Source organism: Podarcis vaucheri (genome assembly GCF_965113315.1).
Source record: "Podarcis vaucheri genome assembly, chromosome: 1".
Taxonomy (NCBI): Eukaryota; Metazoa; Chordata; class Lepidosauria; order Squamata; family Lacertidae; genus Podarcis; species Podarcis vaucheri.
The window spans coordinates 129,744,688-129,768,819 of NC_138759.1; the positions used below are offsets into that span (position 1 = coordinate 129,744,688).

Sequence of the window (24,132 nt, forward strand, 5' to 3'; positions counted from 1 at the left end):
TCAAATTCCTCTTCAAAGACAACAGCATGCTATTCAGTTTGCACATAGGGTTTGAGGAGGGGATTATGGTATGGGTAATTTCTTCCCCCTCGTATTCAGTACTAAACAACAAAAACCACCCTGAATTCACTGTGGTGAAGGAAAGCATACAGTGCAGTATGCTTTATACAGGCAGTAAATAACTCTTGTAAACAGTCCCGAGAAAAGTTAAAAAAAAATACACAATAAAATAAAACCCACAGAATGGTAGGGCTTTTCTTGACAGGTGGGATAGAGGGTAATATTGCATTTTTATAAAAATGTTAGATGCAGGAGTGCCAATTTGGCCCTGTAGTTGTGGGTGCCATGCGGCGTGCAGGGCCTGGCACCAAAATTTGTGGGTGCTCGGGCACCCAGGGCCCCAGGGAGTTGGCACCTAGGGTTAAATGTACATATTTATGTGGGAGTGGTATAAGCAGCATGTGTTCAACCTCTTAAAGCGTTAGCCTTAAAGCATTCGCTTTATATCCAGCCGACAAAAAGTGGTGTGGGTTGAAATACTTGCCCCTTCCTTGCCTTTTGCACTCTCTGCTGTTGCCCAGTCGCCTGGCCCCAGGTACGGATGGCCACATAATAGGAGCAACTTTGCTAGCTGCGTGAGCATTCAAGCTGCCTATGCCAAGGGCCTTCTCGGTGGCTGCTCCCAGACTTTGGAGCTCCTTCACTGGAGAAGTTAGACCGGCCCTTACCCTTGTTGTCCGTCCATCGGCAGGTGAAGACCTCTTCTTATTGGAGCAGGCTTTTGGGAACTGACTAGGTTTTTTTTTTTAAATGGCTGGTGCTGTGCTGTTTTTATTGTAATCGGCTGTATGTTTTTAACAGTTCTTTCACATTTCTATATTTTTTTTAATTCTGTGTTTATTTGGTCTTCAGTTATTGTTTCCAGCCCTGTTTTTAGCTGTTCCTGTTTTATCTGTAAGCCGCCTTGAGTCCCTGTCAGGGTGGAAAGGTGGGGTATAAATAAATAAACAAACGACTACTTGGATCATAAGGGACGTGGGTGGTGCTGTGGATTAAACCACAGAGCCTAGGACTTGCCAATCAGAAGGTCAGCGGTTCGAATCCCCGTAATGGGATGAGCTCCCATTGCTCAGTCCCTGCTCCTGCCAACCTAGCAGTTCGAAAGCACGTCAAAGTGCAAGTAGATAAATAGGCACCGCTCCAGCGGGAAGGCAAACGCCGTTTCCGTGCGCTGCTCTGGTTTCGCCAGGAGCGGCTTAGTCATGCTGGCCACATGACCCGGAAGCTGTACGCCGGCTCCCTCGGCCAATAAAGCGAGATGAGCACCGCAACCCCAGAGTCGGCCACGACTGGACCTATTGGTCAGGGGTCCCTTTACCTTTACTTTTACTAGGATCATAGAATTGTAGAGTTGGAAGGGACCCTGAGGATCATAGAGTCCTACCCCCTGCAAGAATAATGATACAACGCTGGTTTCTGAGCTTCCCGTGCAGGATTCCAAGGGAACAGTTGGTTCTTAGCTGCTCAGTCCTCTTCAGATTGCTTAAAATGTGGAGCATGAGCTTTTTGGACGTCTTTGCAATCATTCAACTTGAGTTGGGCCATGAAGGTGTCCCCGGATCTCAACCGTTCTTTCCTTCTGTCTTCCCACCACCACACACATACAAACATGCTCATCTCCAGGAGGAGGCGCTTATATTAGAGATGGGGGAACCAACCTAACTTGTTCGTCTTTTCTGTTGAGCTCTTCCTGGTTGAATTCTCTACAGAGGATCCCCTGAGAGCAAATTAGCTTTGCTACCAACCCTGTTGATGTTAAAAACGAAGCTACAAAGTTTGGAGCGCAATCCTGCATTGTTCTGCGCCCCAAGTTGCATGTGTGCGATGGAATTATTACCAGTTTTGTTTCAGATGGTCTGAAAGATGTTTCCCTTTTTATTTGCAGGGGCACGAGTCAATGCCAAGGACAACATGTGGCTGACCCCTCTGCACCGAGCAGTTGCTTCAAGGAGTGAAGTGAGTGATGTATATAAACCACTGAGCCTCTTGGGCTTGCCGATCAGAAGGTCGGCGGTTCGAATCCCCACAACAGGGTGAGCTCTGGTTGCTCTGTCCCAGCTCCTGCCAACCTAGCAGTTCGAAAGCACACCAGCGCAAGTAGATAAATAGTTACCACTGCGGCGGGAAGGTAAACGCCATTTTCATGCGCTCTGGTTTCCGTCACGGTGTTCCATTGCGCCAGAAGTGGCTTAGTCATGGTGGCCACATGACCCGGAAAGCTGTCTGTTGGCAAACGCTGGCTCCTTTGGCTTGAAAACGAGATGAGCGCTGCAACCCCATAGTCGCCTTTGACTGGACTTAACCGTCCAGGCGTCCTTTACCTTTTAGCTTTATATATCCAAGATATTGTAAAGCGCCGGTTTCATGTATTTCATTGACAAAGTAAACAAAACAAATAATTTATGGATAGTATTGACCCCCCCCCATCTGTGTTCTAGAAAAGAGTTGTGGGCCGAAGCACAGTTTTTTTAAAAAAATCTATCAATTAATAACGCTACAGATTTGCGGTACTTGTAAAAGGAGTAGACATGCCTAGATATTTTAAAAATATTAAGTGGTTTAGAAATGCTTTTAAATAAAAATAGCTGAATAAATGTATTTTATTTATTAAATCACCATGAAACTAGAAGCATCCTAAAGCTCAGAATGTGATAGACTGAGGGGAAGAGGAGGGAGGAACATGGACCCTCTGCCCAATCTGCGGCCATACGGCTTGGCAGTTGTGATCATGTTTGTCTTTGCTAAGTTGCTGGTATTGGCCAGGCCAAACGCAAACCACCACTCAGGTATTGTGGCTTGCTAATGGCTTGATGAATCTCCTATTTTGCTGTGTGCCTTAGACTGCAAAGAAGGAAGGAAGGAAGGAAGGAAGGAAGGAAGGAAGGAAGGAAGGAAAGAAAGAAAGAAAGAAAGAAAGAAAGAAAGAAAGAAAGAAATTGCTTGCAAGCCACAATCTGTAGATAGTTAGCTGTCTTCTGCTTAGTGGTGTGCCGGTTATGCAAGTCTCATGCATTCAACTTTTAGAATATAATTAGAAACATGGCAGGTGTTCCCCAAGGTGAAACTGTTTGTTGATTGCATTGCATACTTTGACCTCCTGGTCACTCCTGTCTGAGACCAACTTGGGTCAAAACAAAAACAATCTGTGGCTTTCATGAATGAGATGCAAAAAACAGATCTCTTGTTTATTTGTATCCCATCAAACATGGCTCCATAGAACCCTTTTTAGTAAGCCTTAACATGGGTAACTGAAATTGCTCCTCAGGATTGATGAGTGAGGTCTTGGTGTATGAGTGCTGCTCCTAATTGTACTAGAAAGGCAATTAATTCGACTTGCCTTGGAACGTAAGTCTAGCAGCCACTTCTTATGAAAGATCAAGATTCAGGGTAGATATGGTAAGCAAGTATGTCCAAATGTGTAGGGGAAGAGAATAAAAACCAATGGCAAGTAGGCGCTTAGCAAAGTTGATTAAAGCTGTGAATATGTTTGTGATGAAAGCTGTGCAGCTGCTAATGAACTACTCAATATAGTTTAAATCAGGGGTGGAAAACCTTTGTTCTTCCAGATGTTGTTGGACATTGCTGCCTTTTGGAGGTCGTAGTGCTCTCTTGTCCAGGGATCAAGGTCCCAGACAACTGATCTAAACAAACCAGAATGTCCCAGACCTCAGCTGGTTCGGTAGCAGAAGCGGGGATATATTTGCCTGCTTCCACCTGGTTGGTTAATTAATTAGCTGTAATCAAGGCCTTAGGCCACAAGGCTATTGCTAAAATTTCAGCTGGAACATTTAAGAAAGATAAACCTTTGCGACGCTTGCTGGTCACCCATTACTTACCTTGTATTATCATTTTCCTGTCCGCTGCCACTAAGCCGCACACAGTCAAAAGCTGGAGGAAGGAAAAGTGTAGGTTTTGCTGAAAGCAAATTTTATTTTTAACTGAAGCAGAAATAGTTAGCCACTGCCTTCCAACATCCCGGCAGAGGACGTTCATTAATGTGACGCTTGATTTGTAGCGTAGCAGGAAGCAGAACACGGAAGATAATAAGACGCTGGAATAACCTTGACATAAATGGGACATTCCCTAGAGATCTGCTGGCTTAGCTTGCAGCCCTGTGCACAGTTAGGTTGGAGGCACAAGGCAGTTTGGGTATGATATAGCTGTTCTCCTACATACGCATTTCATTTGTCCAGAGTTGTCTGTCATCAGGCTGGTTTTAGAAGTGCTGAGAAACCTTGCAGAGCCTGTTTGAGAAGGATGATATTGGGCTGAGAGTGCACATCCGAAATCTGGTCACCTTCAACTCTAGGGAACCCCACCCCACCCCGATCCCCATCGTGATCTGGCTCCAGCCTTGGACTGCTTTAAATGCCATTGATGTCTATGGGAGTTAAGTGACCTAGCTGCATGCAAGACTGCTGCCATCAGCATTGCTAGCTTTTAGGAACAATGAGTGCTACATGCTTTTAACTAGTTTGTTTTTATTACTCTGTATTCTATAACTGATATTTTTTAATGGTGCAAGCCACCGTAAATCCCAGCTTGGAAGAAAGGCGGGACATAAATACAGTAGTACCTCTGGTTACGGACGGGATCTGTTCTGAAGGCCCGGCCGTATCCCGAAAAGTCCATAAACAGAGGTGCCTTTCTGCGCATGTGTGCGGCGCGATAGAACACTTTTGCGCATGCGCGGTGCGTGCACATTTCTTGCGTACATGCGCGCTGCGTGCAGATTTTGCACATGCGCGTGCAGCAAAACCCGGAAGTATACACTTCCAGGTTTGCCGTGTTCGCAACCTGAAGATTATGTATCCAGAGGGATATGTAACCCAAGGTACCACTGTATATTAAATTATTATTTCTGTGAACTTACCTTATTTGTACTTCCTGAACCAACGCATGAACCAAAATTATGCTTTCCTTTTAAATTTTTCCTTTCTCTAAATTTTGCAAAATGTGTAAACGTGTACAAAAAAAGCATATTTAAGTGAAGTGGGCACAAAATGTTTATGTTAGTGAAAACAGCATACGTAAATGTGTTACATTAGGAGAAAATGACCTGAAAAAAGGGAGCAATACATATACAAATGTGAACTAAAAAAAAAAAAAAGTTCACAAGTGAAGTGGAAATGGAGGAAGCGGAATTTAAGACTGAGAAAAATGAGAGGCTGAGAGAAACTGAACTGGACAGATTTGTCCATTCCTAAGAAAAACACAAAACAACCAAGCAAGGCGGAATTTTCAGATTCCATCCTCTCATTCTAAGCTGTCGTTTTTGTGTTTGCGTTTTCATCATCCAAACACTGAGTCGAGGCAATGCGTGCCGGTGAATTGGCTGCCGAGTGTGTCTTCTTTTGAAAAAGTTGCAAGCTGGCTTTTCTCCAGAGATGGATGGAATTGCTTCGGCAACCACTGGAGCACTTGCCAAGCCTGGAGGCACAAATCCTTGGAACTCATTTCTGAAGTCGAGGACTGTCAGGTCACTCCTGGAGTTTCCCAGCTGCTGGCTTCTGACAAAAGTCCAGTGAAAGAAATCTCTAATGGAATACAAATGCTTGGAAAGAAATGAAAGTTGTGGGGGGGGGGGGGAGATGGAGGGTCTATTATACACATTAATAGCAAAGGTTAAACATCCAGCTATAAAAAGCAAAGAGGTACAGCTATTATCTTTATGACCCAGAATTGCAACCTACTGGGTTTATTTCAGAGCTGATGATTTCGATTTAATATGACAGTCTGGCTGACAAGATGGATTTGTAAACCCTTTAATATATATTGATTCTGAAGTGTAACCCTTTGCTGTGAAACACTAAAATAGTGATGTGGAATGCACATTGTGTGACATAGGTGACAACTCCCTGGGGCCCTGGATGCCCGAACACCCACAAAATTCCCCATGAAGGGGCAGGGCACCCACAAATTTCAGCGCCAGGGCTCTGCACGCTGCACGGCACCCACGGCCCAGGGCACCCACGGTTGTGGGGCTAAGTTGGCACTCCTGTTGTGTGCACACCTTAGGAGGATTGTTTTTCCGGCATAGCCTTCTTCCTTTCAGTACATGCATTCATGTACACTTATCAGTCTCCTTGTGGGGGGCGGTTGGGCGTGCTGTTCTCCCGGTCCACAGCTCCCCAGGCCTGTCCCACCAAACATCCATCAATATTAAGGTGCTTGATGTGTGGTGGTGGCAAACGACTAGAGGCTGTGTACACATACCGTATTTTTCGCTCTAGAAGACGCACTTATTCCCCTTCAAAAATTAAGGGGAAATATGCGTGCGTCTTATGGAGCGAATGCAGGCTCCTTGGCTTCAGCGATAGCAACGCGAAGCCTCCGAAGCGCAGAGGGAGAGCTCCCCCCGCGCTCCGGAGGCTTTGCGTTGCTTTCGCTGAAGCTGCCTGAAGCCCCTGGAGCGCAGCGGGAACTCTCGCTGCACTCCGGAGGCTTCAGGCAGCTATCCGCAAGCCTTCGGAGCGCAGCAGGAGTTCCCGCTGTGCTCCGATGGCTTGCAGATAGCCGCCTGAAGCCTGGAGAGCGAGAGGGGTCAGTGCACACCAATCCCTCTTGCTCTCCAGGCTTCGCTTCGCTGGAGAGGCGCTGCACAGTTTTCCTTCTCTGCGCAGCGCCCCTTCAGCGAAGCAGGAGGAGAAAAGGAAAGGGCTCCGTTTCTCCTGCTGCTTTGCTGAAGGGGCGCTGAGCAGAGAGGGGGAGAATTTTTTCCCCTGTTCTCCCCCTCCTATAGTCCGGTGCGTCCTATGGTCCGGTGCGTCCTATAGAGCGAAAAATACGGTAGCTCAATATTCAGCTAGGTCCTTTTTCTCAGTTCGGATCAAAGCTGGGTGGTGGTGGAAGGGGGGACCCCCACACATCAAAATGCAACATTTGATGAGAAATTACAGGATAGATACAGGATAGATATGGATTGTGGCTCACATCGTGTGGCTTCCCATCGCATTGGATGCAAAGTGAATGGGTTGTGTGCACAGCCGATATCTCGAATACCAAAGGGTTTTTTGTGTGTTTTTTTATAGCGGTGGAATGATGTGGCCACAGTGCAGGAGATTTGCACGTCTGATTTGCATTTATAATAAACGCTTCTTTGTAAGAATTTAACTGTGCTGCCTTTTTAGGAAGCAGTGCAAGTATTGATTAAACATTCGGCTGATGTGAATGCCCGGGACAAGAACTGGCAGACACCCCTGCATGTAGCAGCTGCGAATAAAGCCGTGAAGTGTGCCGAAGTGATCATTCCGCTTCTGAGTGGCGTCAACGTCTCTGACAGAGGGGGTCGGACCGCGTTACACCATGCAGCTCTGAATGGCCATGTCGAAGTGAGTGGGCTTAATAGCTTGGGCTGCTATAGCTCGGGACCTTTTCATGTCAGTGCGTGGGAAGGCAAGCATTTTCCTTAGTTGCTATTTGTGGTGTTAGCCCCAAGTTGAGTGCCAACATTATTTTATTGCTCCCCATGTAATGGATCAGGGGATAACTTTGTTGCAGGGGATAATAATAATAATAATAATAATAATAATAATAATAATAATAATAATAATACATCTGCTGTCTTTAGTCATAATTGGCCAATGACAAATTCTGATGAGCTTGACGTGGAAGTTATAGAACCTCTCAATGGAATCTCAAAATATTCCTCTAGAATGAAGAGGGGAAAGAACCCCAACCTTTCCCGCCCCGACCTGGCCACAGTGATCCATGCGACAGTTACCTCCAGGCTTGACTACTGTAATTCGCTCTACGCGGGGCTGCCCTTGAAGCTGTCCCAGAAACTCCAGCGGGTGCAGAACGCTGAGGCGAGGCTCCTCCCGGGGTCTCTGCCATGGGAGCATATTCACCCAGTGCTTTTTCAGCTGCACTAGCTCCTGGTGGAGTACAGGGTCAGATTTAAGGTGCTGCTTTTGACCTTTAAAGCCCTTCACGGCCTAGGACCCTCGTACCTACAGGACCGCCTCTCCTGGTATGCCCCACAGAGAGCCTCAAGGTCCATAAATAGCAACACTCTAGAGGTCCCGGGCCCTAAGGAAGTTAGATTAGCCTCAACCAGAGCCAGGGCTTTTTCAACTCTGGCTCCAGCCTGGTGGAACGCTCTGTCTCATGAGACCAGGGCCCTGCAGGATCTGATTTCTTTCTGCAGGGCCTGTCAGAGTTGTTCCGCCTGGCCTTTGGCTTGGAGTCAGTTTGATTCCCTTCCCGTCTTTCTTTTTCCTTTCTCCTCCTGTGAAGAGGCTGCATCCTAATGTTTTAATGTTGTATTTTAATCTTTTTTTAAATTGTATTTTAATCAACTTGTTTTTATTATTGGTTGTTAGCCGCCCTGAGCCCGGTCTTGGCTGGGGAGGGCAGGGTATAAATAAAAATTTATTATTATTATTATTACTTATCTGTAAAGGTTTGGCTTATTTACAGGAAAAGCTTTAGTCAAAAGATAACCGGCACAGTTGAGCTGCACTTTTCTAGAAGTTTTTAAAGCCTCACCTAAGATTGATTGGATACTCTAAAATTTTGCTCATAAGGACCAATTGAACACTATATTATTAGAATTGATATTATGTTTCACAGCTATTTTTCATCAGAGCATTACATCACAAGCACCTCTATGACATAGCAGTCTTCATGAAATGGATTCCTGTACTGTCCACAACAACTGATAATTGCTTCTTCCTTTTTTTGACGTTCCTTTGTTTCCTTGCTTCAGATGGTGAACTTGCTTTTGGCTAAAGCGGCAAACATCAATGCCTTTGACAAAAAGGACCGGAGAGCTTTGCACTGGGCTGCGTACATGGGTGAGAGCTTCTTTTTAACTCTTTGACAAAAATGGCAATAACAGGAGAGGCAATTACAGATAGGTAGCCGTGTTGGTCTGCCATAGTCAAAATTAAAAAATTCCTTCCAGTAGCACCTTAAAGACCAACTAAGTTAGTTCTTGGTATGAGCTTTCGTGTGAGACACTGAAGAAGTGTGCATGCACACGAAAGCTCATACCAAGAACTAACTTAGTTGGTCTTTAAGGTGCTACTGGAAGGAGAGGCAATGAGATTCTTTTAAACCCGTTTAGAAAAATGCAGATTGAAAGTTGCAAGCTCTTGAGAATTTGCACCATCGATATACTAGCCAAAACAGCTGGAAAACGTGGATTGCATTCCTTTAGGAAAAATCCTTAGCATGAAAAGAAAGATGGTAATGGACACTACTGAGCAGCTGTCAGTTGAGCCTTCATGCAGTTGTGTTTTAAAAAAAATCCCAACTCTTCTTTCTTGAACTTAATAAGCACATTTCTCGCGCTTTCCATTGTTTATGTCTCACTGCAGTTCATGATACGGACATGATGGTTTTTCTAAGGCCATCTTCTGACTTGGATAGTTTCATAGTGACCCTAATCTGATTATTCAGTTTCTAGCCATTGAACTACAGCGATATTTGAATGTGGAAGTAGGGTTAGGGATGGATCACTCATACACATTCATTACTTGTTGACTGTAGCCTCATGTGCGGACTTGTATGAGTCTTCGTAGATTAATCCACACAAATTGAATTTTCCTATTATTTCATGCCAGCTCAAGCACAAAGGTATCGAAACAATATCTTTCAATTGAGACAGTTAACACATTTGGCTGAGGACTGTCGAGACAGAGCAACCAGGTTACGATAGATTGAAGAATGTTGTGACAGCTGCCCTGTACTTATGTGAATGTTAGCAAGCCTCCTCGCCACCGCCGCTTCTTCCCGCTCGGCTCTTGGCCATACGCAGCCGCTTCAGCGGGAAAGAAGGGGCGTCACCCAGAGGCATCCGCGGCTTTGGATTGGCCGCAGGAGCTTCCTGCAGCCCATCCAAAGCCGTGCCAGCATCGCAGAAGTCAGTCCTCGTGTGGCGAGGCTGCCGCACCGGTTTAGCCCAGGGACTGACTGAGCGGGCGTCAGGGTCCGCAAGGTTTGCGGGCCGGATTAACGAGCCCAGTAGGCCACATGCGGTCCACAGACCTTAGTTTGCCGACCCCTGAATTAAAGGAACGTGTCGGTTCTACCAGTGCTCGGCTTGGGGCTCGGTCAGAAATCACAGATTGTACAAACGCAAGTCACTTACGTCTCTGCGTAATCTGGGCAGGTACAAAGTGAGGGCGGAAATTAGATGCAATGACAAATGTGGGTTTTGCCGCAAAAAGAGCAATTTTCCCTCGTTCGCCCATAATGTGTACTTGTATGATGTCATCATGTAAAAGTTACCTTTTTGCATTTCATCGCCTCTGCTCTCGTCTATTGGTTGCTTCCTGGATCTTAACATGGTGATGTCATATCACACATATCTATAACTATATTTTATGGACACAATGGACACAGAAGAGGTGGAACTTGTCCATGGATGTCTTTTTCTTTTTGGTGGAATGTTTATATTTATTGTTGGGTTCAGTTCTGCTTTCACTTATTGGTAGATCCAGGTAGGTAGCCGTGTTGGTCTGACGCAGTCAAAATAAATAAATAAAAATTAAAAATTGTCCAGTAGCACCTTAGAGACCAACTAAGTTCATGCACACGAAAGCTTATACCCAGAACGAACTTAGTTGGCCTCTAAGGTGCTACTGGACATTTTTTTTATTCATGGGTAGACCTTCAGAGATGGTTTAATAATTCGGTCTTTCAGTCTTGCTAGTTGATCAGTGCAGCAGCCATACTAAAAAGCACTTGCACTCATTGTTTGCACCAACTAAGCTCAGTGTATGTGGACAGCAGGGACAGCATTCGCTGCTTAAGGACTTGTCGTGAGCCTACCTGGCTCCTCACTGGCACAGAGCAATCTTCACAGTGGGAATGATCATTTGTCCATTATTGCTGGGCTGTTTCAGAGAAAATGTGCCCATGTCTCCCAGGGAGACTTCCACTTTCTGTGGTAGTTTATTTCTGGGCTCAGCGGGTACAAAGCCAGCAACTAGGTGGATATGCTAGTGTACAGAAACCCTGGAGGGGAAATGCGCCATTAATTCAAAATCATTGCCATCCTTTGAACGCTTCTAATTTTAGAATGCTAGGGAACTCAGTCAGTAACCAACCTTTCAGGGTTAGCTGTAATTAACAAGAGCATTGTCGATAAATAAAACAAGAAATAAAACGAAAACCCTCTATATCTGTGCACTGTGAAATTTAGCAGAACAAAAGCGAGTCATTAGTAATCCTTTTCTGAAATCTTTACTTTTCCAGCTGTGCATTCAGCACATTCCCTCGCAGTTTTACTGTTAAGGCCATATGTCACCAGTCTTGCCGTTACTAGAAAAATAATCCAAGTATTTTGCTAGGAATATTTGGTAACGGCGAGGGTGTTTTGATTGAGGTTTGAAGCTTTTAGGGACCTTTTTTGTGAATAGACTTTCTGCATGCAAAAAGAAAAGCCTCATTATTGGGATAGTTCTGTGTTGTGTATGTGACTTGAGGAGAGGCTGAAACCAGAAAGACACAGTTAATGATAACCAGCTGTGAACGTTTCTTTGTCTGAATGAATGAGTTCTTGAATCTGAGATGCATTGAAACATGAAGCAAAGCTGAAGGTAGAATTCAATAGATAACTACTTAAAATTATTTCTATATTTCTATATTCACATACTCATTCATAGGAATACCTGTTTTAGTTCTTTGAAACGTGTTGGTTTTGCACCCCTTTTTTTCTTGGCTTAGGATTCTCCATGTTCATTGCACCAAAAGTTCCCTTAGACAAAACAGTTCAAGAGAGAGGTCTACAAAAGTGTCTTTGTCTTGACTGATTCATGCAGCTGGTTCAATTGATGATATTAATAATGTACTATTTTTGGAGCCTCCTAACGTTGTCATGCTGATTTGTCACTGGCCCATTGAATAAAGGGGAAAGTAAGAAAAGATTGTCTGCAAAATAAACAGAGGGAATATGGAAGAACTGGGTAATATAGACCTGCTCTATGGGTCTGTGTCCCCCTCTCACCCTCCAGACAAGGCATGACCCCTGTGATTATTATTTTTTCTATGTCTGGTGTACACCCCCGCCCCCACCCCCCAATCTTGTGTTAAGAGAGTTGGCCAAAGTCTTTCACTACCCTAGACAGAGAAGCAAATCTCTCTCTCCCCATCTCTCTCCATGAAAGGACCATAGTTCCTAATGCTAGTGAATATATTTTGACATCTAAGGCAGAAAACCTCCCTCCCTGGCAGTAAAAATACAATAAGAAAAAAAACGAACAATGAAGAATTTGCTGCCCTTCCATGACTTCTACAATCTGCGCTAATGAGAAATACATTCAGCTTGCTTCCTAGTCAACCTGTGAACACACTAGAAGGTGGTTTGACATTTCTCCAAGGCAAATACAGTGTGTTTATTCAAAACATTTGCCCCCGTTTTGAAGTTTCTCGCTGCAGGACTGTGTAGAAGGGGAGAAGCTCCAACAGTGACCCACAATACAATTTTTGCTGGATTATCTAGTAACTACAGATTTTTGCATTTTGCTACGTTGGAGGACCTTGATCAGAGCCACGACATAACTTCAAAGAAAGATTTTAAGCAGGAATGTATACAAAGGATCATAATTGTATCTGCTATGCATGTTGGAAGGTTGTTTGCTCCCTGTACATTTGGGCAGCTCTTGACATATCATAACCAAATTTTGTATGGTGGTTCCTGAGATCAAGGAGCAAGTTTTTGTCTGCTTGGATATAACTGGATGCCATTTTAAATCAAGATGGTGGACTGAAACTTTCAAAACTGCACTGGTTTTTTGTTTTTTAAAAATTCCCAGGTAATGCTGGGTACGAGGCTGCCAGTTTGTTGTAACTTGATTGTTAAGAGATCTATTCTTTGTGAATTAAGAAAACCGCAGTGGTGGACCACTGGAATTCTTGTTTCAATCAAATGGGTGGTAGACCACATAAGTGGTGGTATGCCCCTTCTGCCAATCTTAGCACCCAAAAGGGCGTGCAGGGAAGGAGGTGGAGTTGGCGAGTTGCTTGAGGAGCCGGACCACGGATCCACCTAGCTCTGTGTGGGCTGCACTGACTGGCAGCAGCTTTCCAGAGTTTCGGCAGGGGGACATTCCCAGCCCTACCTGGAAAATGGAAGCTGGGGCCTTCTGTATGCAAGGCAGATGTCCCACCTTGGGGCTTCAAAGCAAATTTTCTAGTCTTTGTGGTGCTGAAAAATGCACTGATTGATATAAGGAGCAGTCTTGTACAGTCTCAGACCATTTCGCTCTGGCTACACGGACTGGCGGGATGCGGGTGGCGCTGTGGGTTAAACCACAGAGCCGAGGGCTTGCCGATCAGAAGGTCGGCGGTTCGAATCCCCGCGACGGGGCGAGCTCCCATTGCTTGGTCCCTGCTCCTGCCAATCTAGCAGTTCAAAAGCATGTCAAAGTGCAAGTAGATAAATAGGTACCACTCCGGCGGGAAGGTAAACGGTGTTTCCGTGCGCTGCTCTGGTTCGCCAGAAGCGGCTTAGTCCTGCTGGCCACATGACCCGGAAGCTGTACGCCGGCTCCCTCGGCCAATAAAGCGAGATGAGCGCCGCAACCCCAGAGTCAGCCATGACTGGACCTAATGGTCAGGAGTACCTTTACCTTTACCTTTTTACACGGACTGGCAGCAGTGGCCCATCAGGCAGGGGATATTCCCCACCTGGAGAAGCTGCCAGGGATTGAACCTGTGGCCTTCTGCATGCCAAGCAGATGTTCTGCTGCTGAGCTACAACTTACCAGGGCCGCAGAGTAATCTAGCATCAGCTTCTGTTTTGTGGGGCAAAGTAGGGCCTTGATTGATCATCGAGTCCTAGAATTGTGATCATAAACTATTTGCTACAATTTTAGCTAACAGATTAAAAAAGATGGTAACTACATCAGTCCACAGAGACCAAGCCGGGTTCTTACTAGGCCGACAAATGAAGGACAATGTAAGGTATCTAATTAATAGAGTGTTTGGAAGTGAGAAATGAAAAACAGGCCACATTAATATTTTTAGATGTGGAGAGAGCTTTTGATAATATTTCTTGGCCATTTTTGATTAAGGTATTAGAGAAAATGGAAATAGGGAAATCTTTCCTGGCTGGAATTAAAGCGATCTATACTGATCAATCCACAAATATTTTAATAAATAATATTCTTTCAGACAAATGCCAGATAGAAAAAGGAACAAGACTAGCTGGTCCCCTATCTCCATTGCTGTTTATTATGACATTAGAAATGATAAGTTGAAAAATACGTTAGAAAAAATGTCTGGTTTGAAAATATGTAAAAAAAAAGTTAGATATTTGGGAATCTGGCTAAGATATTTGGGAATCTGGTTGAGAGAAATCTCAACTTATTTTAACATTGAGTCCTGGATCTTTAGAGTTAGAGTGCTCTGATGGTGTTTCCTGCTTGGCAGGGGGTTGGACTCGATGGCCCTTGTGGTCTCTTCCAACTCTATGATTCTATGATTTAGGGTTTGGGGGCCTGAGTCGTTTAGGGCTTGAAACGCTAACACGATCACCTTGAGTTACTTGATTTACGAGTAATGCCCCATTTCTCTTTTCCAAGGCCACTTGGAAGTTGTTGCATTGCTGATCAGTCACGGTGCGGAGGTGACATGTAAAGATAAGAAGGGTTACACTCCACTTCATGCTGCTGCGTCGAATGGGCAGATCAGTGTGGTGAAACACTTTCTCAATCTTGGTGTGGAGGTAAGAAGCAATTAATAATATTTTTTTAAAGGCTAGTGAACACAGGGCACACTGTGATTTTAATCGGTATAATTCCTTCCTGTTGGAATTTTCATCCTGCTATGAAATTAGATTCTCACTGCCTTTCTAAAATTTATTCTCTCATTGGTAAGGTTTATGGAGGAACCCATTTTGTCACCTGAGTTATTGGTTTTCTCTTATTTCTTGCCCATGATGCTAATATACCATAGCAGTTGAGAGTGACATGTTTAGGTGTGATTATCTTGCCTTCCTTTCTCCACCAGGCTTGAAATAAAAATTGGAATTCAGAGTGTGGGTGGATACATATATAGGGGGAGGTACCTCTGAAACCTGTTATATATACCAGTTGTACTTCTGGAAAATGAGGATAATAACTTCCATGTTGATGGGCAGACTTTTTCCATTTTTTGCAGTGTCATTCCCTCACCTGACAAAGTAGATAATCTATTCAGCAATGATATAGAGTTCTTTAACCTAGATGAAGTGTGAGGACAGGGAAACCTCTTTTTTCTTATTATTTTTCTTCGAAATTTATATTGAATGCCAGAAAAGATCAGGCAGTCTAAAGATTCTCCTTGACGATTTCCATCAAAACAATGAAGACACACGTTCCATCAAAAAAGATAAGCAACACAATGGATTTTGTTTAAAAAGTTGCATCATGAAATAAAAGGTTCGAATAAAAAGAGAGAGAGAGGTTTCAGAAGAAATATTTCCTTGTTAGGGGCATTAAAGTTCAATTGTCTCATTTGGAAATAAACCAGAACAATGGGACTTGACACCCCTAGCAAAGTAAGTTCTTTACAATTATCACCTTTATTTCGTAGTGTGATTTTCCTATTTCCTAGTGTTGGTTTCCTATTTTCTTGAAATAATGCTTTCTTCCACTTAGAAAATTTTCAAGACTTAAGGCTTGTTATTCTTCACTGTCATTTCACATAGACTTTGAAGGGGGGGAAACCTCCTCCCCCACCCCCTATTTATGGGTCTAGTTAAAAGCTTTCTAGTTCATAGCTACATTGATTTATTTATTATTTTCCACGGGGAACTCTCTCTCTCTCTCTTTCTCTTGTCTAAAGGGAACTACATACCTAATTAATTGCTATTTACTGGAGTATTTTTGTCAATGAAATCTCTTGCATTCAGTAAAAAATCATGTCCTGGAACCCTCCTGCTATGTCAACATGCAGTCAGCGGTGGGTTAGGCAAGGCCAGGGAGCCGATGTCTGTAATTTAATTAAATTGGCCTTGTTTTGTTGCAGATTGATGAAATGAACGTCTACGGAAATACTGCACTTCATATTGCTTGTTATAACGGGCAGGATTCTGTGGCTAACGAGCTGATTGACTATGGAGCTAATGTCAACCAACCTAATAACAGTGGATTCACTCCCCTGCATTTTGCTGCTGCTTCTACACATGGAGCTCTTTGTCTGGAATTGTTAGTGAATAATGGAGCAGATGTTAACATTCAGGTAAAACAATAGATTTGACACCTTTAGTTTTAATTGCCTGAACTTGATCTCTGCAAACTGGGTGAAAATGGAAGCAGAAGCCCAGAGGCAACTGTTGGCTTCCTCTTGGGATGCTTCCACATATTGCATTTCTTTCTCATTCCACTTTTAACAGAATATGGGATAGTCACACCATCATCCACACCTCTTTGCATTTTATGTTTTTACGTCCATGGTATCCCATCCACGCCAGTGGGGCAGTTTATGTCTGAAACTGCCTGTTTTTCTCATGCACAGACCGTCCCCTTTCTCCATGCTTCCTATCCGCTACACCTCACTTGTATCACCAAAACCAGCACTTTGTGCTTAGCCCAGTGGTTCATTAGCAGCCCATGAGATTCTTTCAACAGTGGGGTGATATGTTGGCAATATTCTGCTCCATTGAGCAGTTGAGCCCTACATTTTGTACCAGCTGCAGCTTATGGACTAACCTCAGGGGCAACCCCACTTAGATCACGTTGCAGTAATCTGGCCTGAAGATTGCCACCGCGTAGATGACTGTGGTGCGGTCATCCCGGTCCAGAAACAGCCGTAGTTTTCTTTCTGGCCAAAGCTGGGGAAAGGCACTCGTAGCTACTGAGGTCACAGGGGTCTGTAGTGAAAGAGAGGGGATTAGGAACCTCCTCCTTCAGGGGGAATACGACCTTAACTAAAGTAGGGAATTGACCAATTATCTAGACTTGAGAACCACCCACCCACTGTTAGGATATTTCCGTTCCACCTTAAGAAGGGAGCAGGCTGTTGTGTGTCACAAGCCTGCATACTTCCTGCACACAGGGAGTTTCCGTTTTGTATATAGCTTTTTGTTCTGGCTGTTTCCTCGAGCAGTCATGTTTTCCCTTTGTTCTGACCAACATTGAATAAAGCTGTAAAATATGCTCTCCTGGGTGAATCTTCCGTTGTGGAAACTCTGCGAAAAGGGCGTGCATGAGATTTGGAACGCGTCTGAGGCTCGTTTCGCTAATTGACTGATGCTGTGCCAATGGGAGTCGAGAGACCGCCTGTAGGCTGCCCGATGCCTCGGACTCCCTGGCAGTATCCCAACAACAGGTTATGGGCCCAGAAACCTCCTGTCACAGCCCCTCTGTCTTTCCAGGATTCAGTCAGTTGTAGCTGATAGATTCACATAGTTTGCCCAACCTGTGATTCTTTTTATCCCTTTTGGGTAGAAGTGAGAGCTGCCTGTAGAAAACAATGGAGAAATCCAGGATTTTATTGTAGCTTTGGTATTCTCCCTCACAGCAATGGTGAGGGCACTTTCCAGGAAATATCTCTGCGCCCTCAACATTCTGTAGGTCCTGGAAGCACACTATACCATTTGGCTGGTGCCTTTAATTTAAAAACAAAACAAAACACAAACTTATATGTTTCTGCACACCTAGGGAGACCTCTGAATGAAACCACTATCTTACTTTTGGGTGGTTCTCTTTCACTTCCAAACTGATAGTGAGTTTAGGTCAGGCTTCCTCAAACTCGGCCCTCCAGATGTTTTTGGCCTACAACTCCCATGATTCCTTGCTAGGAGGACCAGTGGTCAGGGATGATGGGAGTTGTAGTCTCAAAACATCTGGAGAGCTGAGTTTGAGGAAGCCTGTTTTAGGTGGTCAAAGATGAATGGCTGGATTTACTAACAACTTGTAACATTTCTGGACACCTTGCAACCCCGTTCTTATGATTAAACTGAATGGTGGTCAAATGGCAGCGGTCAGTTTGGGGCATTTTGTTTTGTTTTTGACAGAGTAAAGATGGGAAGAGTCCGTTGCACATGACAGCCGTGCATGGGAGGTTTACGCGGTCTCAAACTCTAATTCAGAATGGTAAGAAGGTTCTTCCTGTTTTCTTCCTGATCCAAAGAAAGCATTAATGGGGGGGGGGGATTCATTGAGTTTCAATTAATTTAAATTTATTTATAAGTTGCTTTTCTGTAAAAGTTTTCAAAGTGGTGTCCAACTCCCACCCAGCTCAAATCAGATCAGCCCAAAGACACAGCAGCAACCAAGTTTTGACTTCCTTCCTGAATTAAGAAAGAGCTGGTGGCTCCCTATCGTTCTACCCGGACACTGGGGTCCACTGCCAAGGGCCTTCTGGCGGTTCCCTCGCTGCGAGAAGCCAAGTTACAGGGAACCAGACAGAGGGCCTTCTTGGTAGTGGCACCCGCCCTGGGGAACGCCCTCCCACCAGATGTCAAAGAGAAAAATAACTACCAAACTTTTAGAAGACATCTGAAGGCAGCCCTGTTTAGGGAAGCTTTTAATGTTTAATAGGTTATTGTATTTGTGTTTTATTGGAAGCCGCCCAGAGTGGCTGGGGAAACCCAGCCAGATGGGCGGGGTATAAATAATAAACTATTATTATTATTATTATTATTATTATTATTATTATTATTATTATATCTTGTTGGGGTAGGGCATCCCACAGATTAGTAAAATGACTGTATATTGGATTGTGTTGTTGTGACCATTTATCAGCAGCAGACTGTGGAATGCTTTCCATTCGTAGGCGATGACATGCAGTCTTATTTTCTAATACAGAGCATAAGCCCTTCCCAGTTGAGTAATTCTAGCAGTCTTCTACCTGCTGCTTTGCTTTATCTTGCCACTTGCTCTTAACAGTTGTGAATCAATACAGTCAGTACAGGCCAATGGGAGTCAGTTTAATAAGGTAGTACACCCAGGTATGGAACTGTTATTGCCTGATAGTTTAGTTGTATGCAGGCTTGGCCGTAGCCAAACCAGATGATGGAGGTGGTTCTTTCTAATTTTGTCAGTTCGTCATCTGACAAAGCTGCCGAGGGGCATGATAAAGAATGAGTTTTATGATATATATGGACAATGTAGGTCAGCGTCTCCAGACTTGGTGCCCTCCATGGTAGATTGGGGGTTTAGATTAAAGCCATCATATCTAGTTCTGCCCTCAAAAAATATTTTCTGCCAAAGAAAATTTAAGACAAAAAACCTAGATATTCATTTTGCCTAAATCTGAAAAAGAAATTTTATAGCATCCTTTACTGGTGAGTAGAATATGTTGTTGTTGATGATGATGATGAATGATAACGTACCATAAGATGTGTTACCAATGTATTGACACTTACTGGAGAAGCAACATGAATAAAATATTTCAGCATATTTGGTAGAGATGTCACACACGCACACGCACACAGACACACACTGAACTAAATAACTTCCACAAAAGAAGAAATCTTACCTAGAAAGTTGCAAGACAGAGCTAGAGGTGAACTTGCTAACTGCATTCAAAACTTAGCATATATCGTTAAAAGTATGTTAGCTTTCTATCGAAAGAGATTATTAAATGCTCTGAAGTTGAACAGATATAGTTGCCCTATTTATATGAGCAAGAGGGGAATTATTAAGTAAACTTTCACAATTGCATGGCAGTAATTTCCAGGTGAGCCTGTATAATAAAACATCACACACTCAGTCATTATTTCTGCTGTAGGAACACAGTGAGTGCGTGGCTAATGCCTAGCTTACCCTGCCCCCGAAATAGTTTATATTGTGACTAGTGAGAAGGCTTAAAATAATTTGCATCATCTCTTCAGGCTGGTGTTGATGAGTGACCTATATTCCTAGTGAGTAATGTAGCTGAATTGCACTTGATCCTTATTTCTGCGTTAAAAATGTCATTTCCAGGAGGTGAAATTGACTGTGTTGATAAGGATGGCAACACCCCTCTCCACGTGGCTGCAAGATATGGACATGAGCTTTTGATTAACACCCTAATAACCAGTGGAGCTGATGCTGCCAGGTAAGTTGCTGAAGAAATACATTTTTTGGATGGTTTAGCAATGACTGACTGTATAAGGTTTGTTGTGAATATGCTAGCACAGGTGTAGGCAACCTAAGGCCCGGGGGCCAGATCGCCTTCTCAGTCCGGCCTGTGGATGGTGCGGGAGTCAGCGTGTTTTTATATACAGTGGTATCTCGGGTTAAGAACTTAATTCGTTCTGGAGGTCTGTTCTTAACCTGAAACTCTTCTTAACCTGAAGCACCACTTTAGCTAATGGGGCCTCCTACTGCCGCTGCGCCACTGCTGCACGATTTCTGTTCTCATCCTGAAGCAAAGTTCTTAACCCGAGGTACTATTTCTGGGTTAGCGGAGTCTGTAAACTGAAGCGTATGTAACCCGAGGTACCACTGTATATAACATTTGCAAAGCTAATTTGGTTACGTTGCTGTCTTTTGGATCACACAGTTTAAGAACTTTTTATGCTTCTATTTGCAGTGGAAAACTGAAAATTATATAGTGTTTAGATCGTTGCTCTATATAGATTTAGAGGCGAGGGGGGTCGGGAGATGACCATTTTGAGAACTGCAACCTTTTTGGCTTCTTCCTTTATAAATTTCAATCTACTCCTTTTCTAAGTGTTTAAGGTAAAAAAAAAAAAAAAAAAAAAGGAGAGAAGAACGCCAGCATGAAAACTAGGTTGAGCAATCTGGGTTATCTGCTCAAAATTTCTATTACACGCTTCAGTGACCTGTAGGTTGATCAAATAAAACACCTCTGTCAGTGGCTGAAATGCCCAGTGAAGTGAAAAGCCGGCTTGGAAGTATTGGGAAGACAGCCATTATAGAAGGAAATTAGTTGCCTGGGATCTAGAATGAAATTCTGAGACACCCATTTGTCAAGATCCTATTGTGATCTTCTAAGCAGATGTCGAGCAGTAGGGATTTTGCTGTGGAATGAGCAGAAAACAAAGCAGAAGGTCATTGATTGAGATAGTTATGTGTTATAAAGGGATATGGGATAAAATCAAGACGCGGACAGCTGGGTCATCAGCTTATCCCTGGTGTAGCAGAGGGAGCGCATTGCAGGAGAAAGACCGGTTTATATTCAGATGGGAATATTTTTAGGCTGTAGACAGAAATTATGCAATATCTGGTCTATCAGAAGACAGAAGCTGCGTTGGACCATTTATTTATTTTTTGCAACACATGGAAGAGCTCTGCAGATTATTGCAATGGTTTTGCCAGCCTGTCTGGCCTCATATTTGTGTGTCACAGAGATTTCAAAGTGTTTGATATGGCAGGCTTCTTGCTAGGGGTTGTGTTAGCATGAAAGTGGTCTATTAAACTCGGAGCCGAATAAGGCACCATTAGGAAACTCACGGTGCTTGTTTGCTGCATTCAACCTAGCATTAAGCAGATCATTCTGTCCGGGCAAGGATTCCAGATTTTATATTAGAATAATCTCCCCCCTCTCCTCCTCCAGTGCACCCCCTAAATCTCTTGGAAGCAACAGACCACACCGTCTCCATCAAGGAGGAGACAGGGTACTCCCCTGAGAAGGAGGCTAGTTCACCAACACAGGAGCCAGACATATGGAGAAACGTGACTCAAAGAAGTAGGAGGCCCAGGGTTCGTTCTGATTGTTTAGAAATACACAATCGCTTTGAGGTCCTCTCCCCTAGCATGGAAGACGAAGAGCAGACTCCATTTGAGGATCTCTCCCTCATTTCAGTCGATCAGGTAAATGAAGACGAGCAGCAAAGTCAGTCCTCAGGGAATGTGCAGGCGACCTTGGAACGGACAGCTCATGGAAGAACCCCGACCAAACCTAAGAGGAGGCGTGTAGTGGTGATAGGGGATTCCCTTCTGAGGGGAACAGAAGCAGTGATTTGTGGGCCTGACAAGATGTCTCGGGAAGTGTGCTGTCTCCCCGGGGCTAAGATCCAAGATGTAACTGAACGACTGCAAGGAATCATAAAACCCACTGACGAATACCCCTTCCTCTTGGTTCATGTGGGAACCAATGACACTGCAAGCAATAGCCTCCAGAAGATCAAAAGAGACTACGAGGCTCTCGGCAGGAAATTGAAGCAACTAAATGCACAAATTGTCATCTCATCTCTCCTCCCAGTTGAACGACGTGGCCCAGGGAGAGAGGGAAAAATAGTGGAAGTGAACAGCTGGCTTCGCAGATGGTGTAAACAGGAAAGGTTTGGATTCATAGATCACGGACTGCAGTTTCTTGAAGATGGACTTCTGGCAAGCGATGGGCTGCACCTCACAATGGTTGGGAGAAATGTTTTTGCCAAAAATCTCAGAAACCTCATCAGGAGGGCTTTAAACTGACTAATGGGGGGGGGGAGGGAGACAGTGCTCCTGAAGGTAGGAGCCTATCAATTGATGAAGATGATCATCCAAATGTCATAGACCAAATGGAGCAAACAGCACGCAGACCTAGTGGTGGGAGGAAAAAATCCTTAAATAAGAGACACGGGGGAATGATTAATGGACTTCAATGTCTGTACACTAATGCGCAAAGCATGGGAAATAAACAAGATGAGCTTGAGCTCTTGGTACAGCAAACTAAATATGACATAATAGGCATCACTGAAACCTGGTGGGATAAGTCCCACGATTGGAATGTAATAATGGGGGGATACAATCTATTTCAGAGAAACAGACCAGACAAGAAAGGAGGAGAAGTGGCGTTATATGTCAGGGATGTGTATACCTGTGAAGAGATCCAAGATTTAGAACCTCAAAGCCAAAGTGAGAGCATTTGGGTCAAAATTAAGGGAGAGAAGAATAACAGGGACCTCATTGTGGGAGTTTACTATAGATCCTCAAGCCAAACGGAGGACATAGATGATGCCTTCCTGGAACAGATGGCCAAGCATGCAAAAGGAAGGGAGATAGTAGTAATGGGGGACTTCAATTACCCGGATATTTGTTGGATGTCAAACTCAGCCAAGAGCATAAGGTCAAACAGATTCCTCACTGGCCTTGCAGACAACTTCATTGTCCAGAAAGTGGGAGAAGCAACAAGAGGAACAGCCATTTTAGATTTGGTCCTAACCAATGTTGATGATCTGGTTAGTGGGGTAGAAGTGGAAGGATCATTAGGCGCGAGTGATCATGCTCTTCTGAAGTTTACTATACAGCGGAAAGGAGCAGCCAAGCATGCTAGGACTCAATTTCTTGACTTTAAGAAAGCCGACTTCATAAAACTTAGGGAAGTGCTGGGTGAGATCCCATGGACAGTAATACTAAAAGGAAAGGGAGTTCATGATGGCTGGGAGTTTGTTAAGAGGGAGATACTAAAAGCACAACTTCAGGCAATACCAATGAGACGGAAACATGGAAGGTGCCTAAAGAAGCCAGGGTGGCTATCTAAAGAACTTTTAACTGAGTTAAGATTAAAAAAGGATGTGTACAAAAAATGGGAAAGGGGGGAAACCACCAAAGAGGAATTCAAACAAATAGCCAGCACGTGTAGACACAAAGTCAGAAAAGCTAAAGCACAGAATGAACTCAGGCTTGCTAGAGAGGTTAAAAGCAACAAAAAAGGCTTTTATGGGTATGTTCGTAGCAAAAGGAAGAACAAAGAAACAGTGGGGTCACTCAGAGGAGAAGATGGTGAAATGCAAACAGGGGACACAGAAAGGGCTGAGCTCCTCAATGCCTTCTTTGCCTCAGTCTTCTCCGACAAGGAAAACAATGCCCGACCTGAAGAATTTGGAGCAAATGATTCAGCAAAGGAAACACATCCCAGAATAACTAAGGAGATAGTACAAGAATACTTGGCTAGTTTAGATGTATTCAAGTCTCCAGGGCCAGATGAACTGCATCCAAGAGTATTAAAAGAACTGGCAGATGTGATCTCAGAACCACTGGCAGTCATCTTTGAGAATTCCTGGAGAACAGGCAAAGTCCCGGCAGACTGGAGGAGGGCAAATGTTGTCCCTATTTTCAAAAAGGGGAAAAGAGAGGACCCAAATAATTACCGCCCAGTCAGTCTGACATCAATACCAGGGAAGATTCTGGAGCAGATCATTAAGCAAACAGTCTGTGCGCACCTAGAAAGGAATGCTGTGATCACCAATAGTCAGCATGG

General features: G+C 44.0%; 1 protein-coding gene across 8 annotated transcripts in view; it reads left to right on the forward strand.

The window, feature by feature from the left end:
• ANKRD44 (ankyrin repeat domain 44) overlaps positions 1 to 24,132 on the forward strand; it is a 218,599-nt gene that overhangs the window by 79,237 nt on the left and 115,230 nt on the right. For all 8 annotated transcript variants that reach the window (XR_014221467.1, XR_014221468.1, XR_014221469.1 and 5 more), the window contains exons 4-10: positions 1,946 to 2,016; positions 7,191 to 7,391; positions 8,771 to 8,858; positions 14,595 to 14,737; positions 16,021 to 16,233; positions 18,011 to 18,089; positions 19,923 to 20,037. Coding sequence is in view for 2 of the 8 variants with exons in the window: in XM_082229572.1 (XP_082085698.1) it covers positions 1,946 to 2,016; positions 7,191 to 7,391; positions 8,771 to 8,858; positions 14,595 to 14,737; positions 16,021 to 16,233; positions 18,011 to 18,089; positions 19,923 to 20,037 (910 nt within the window). In the remaining 6 variants the exon portion in view is untranslated. The remainder of the gene's footprint in view (positions 1 to 1,945; positions 2,017 to 7,190; positions 7,392 to 8,770; positions 8,859 to 14,594; positions 14,738 to 16,020; positions 16,234 to 18,010; positions 18,090 to 19,922; positions 20,038 to 24,132) is intronic.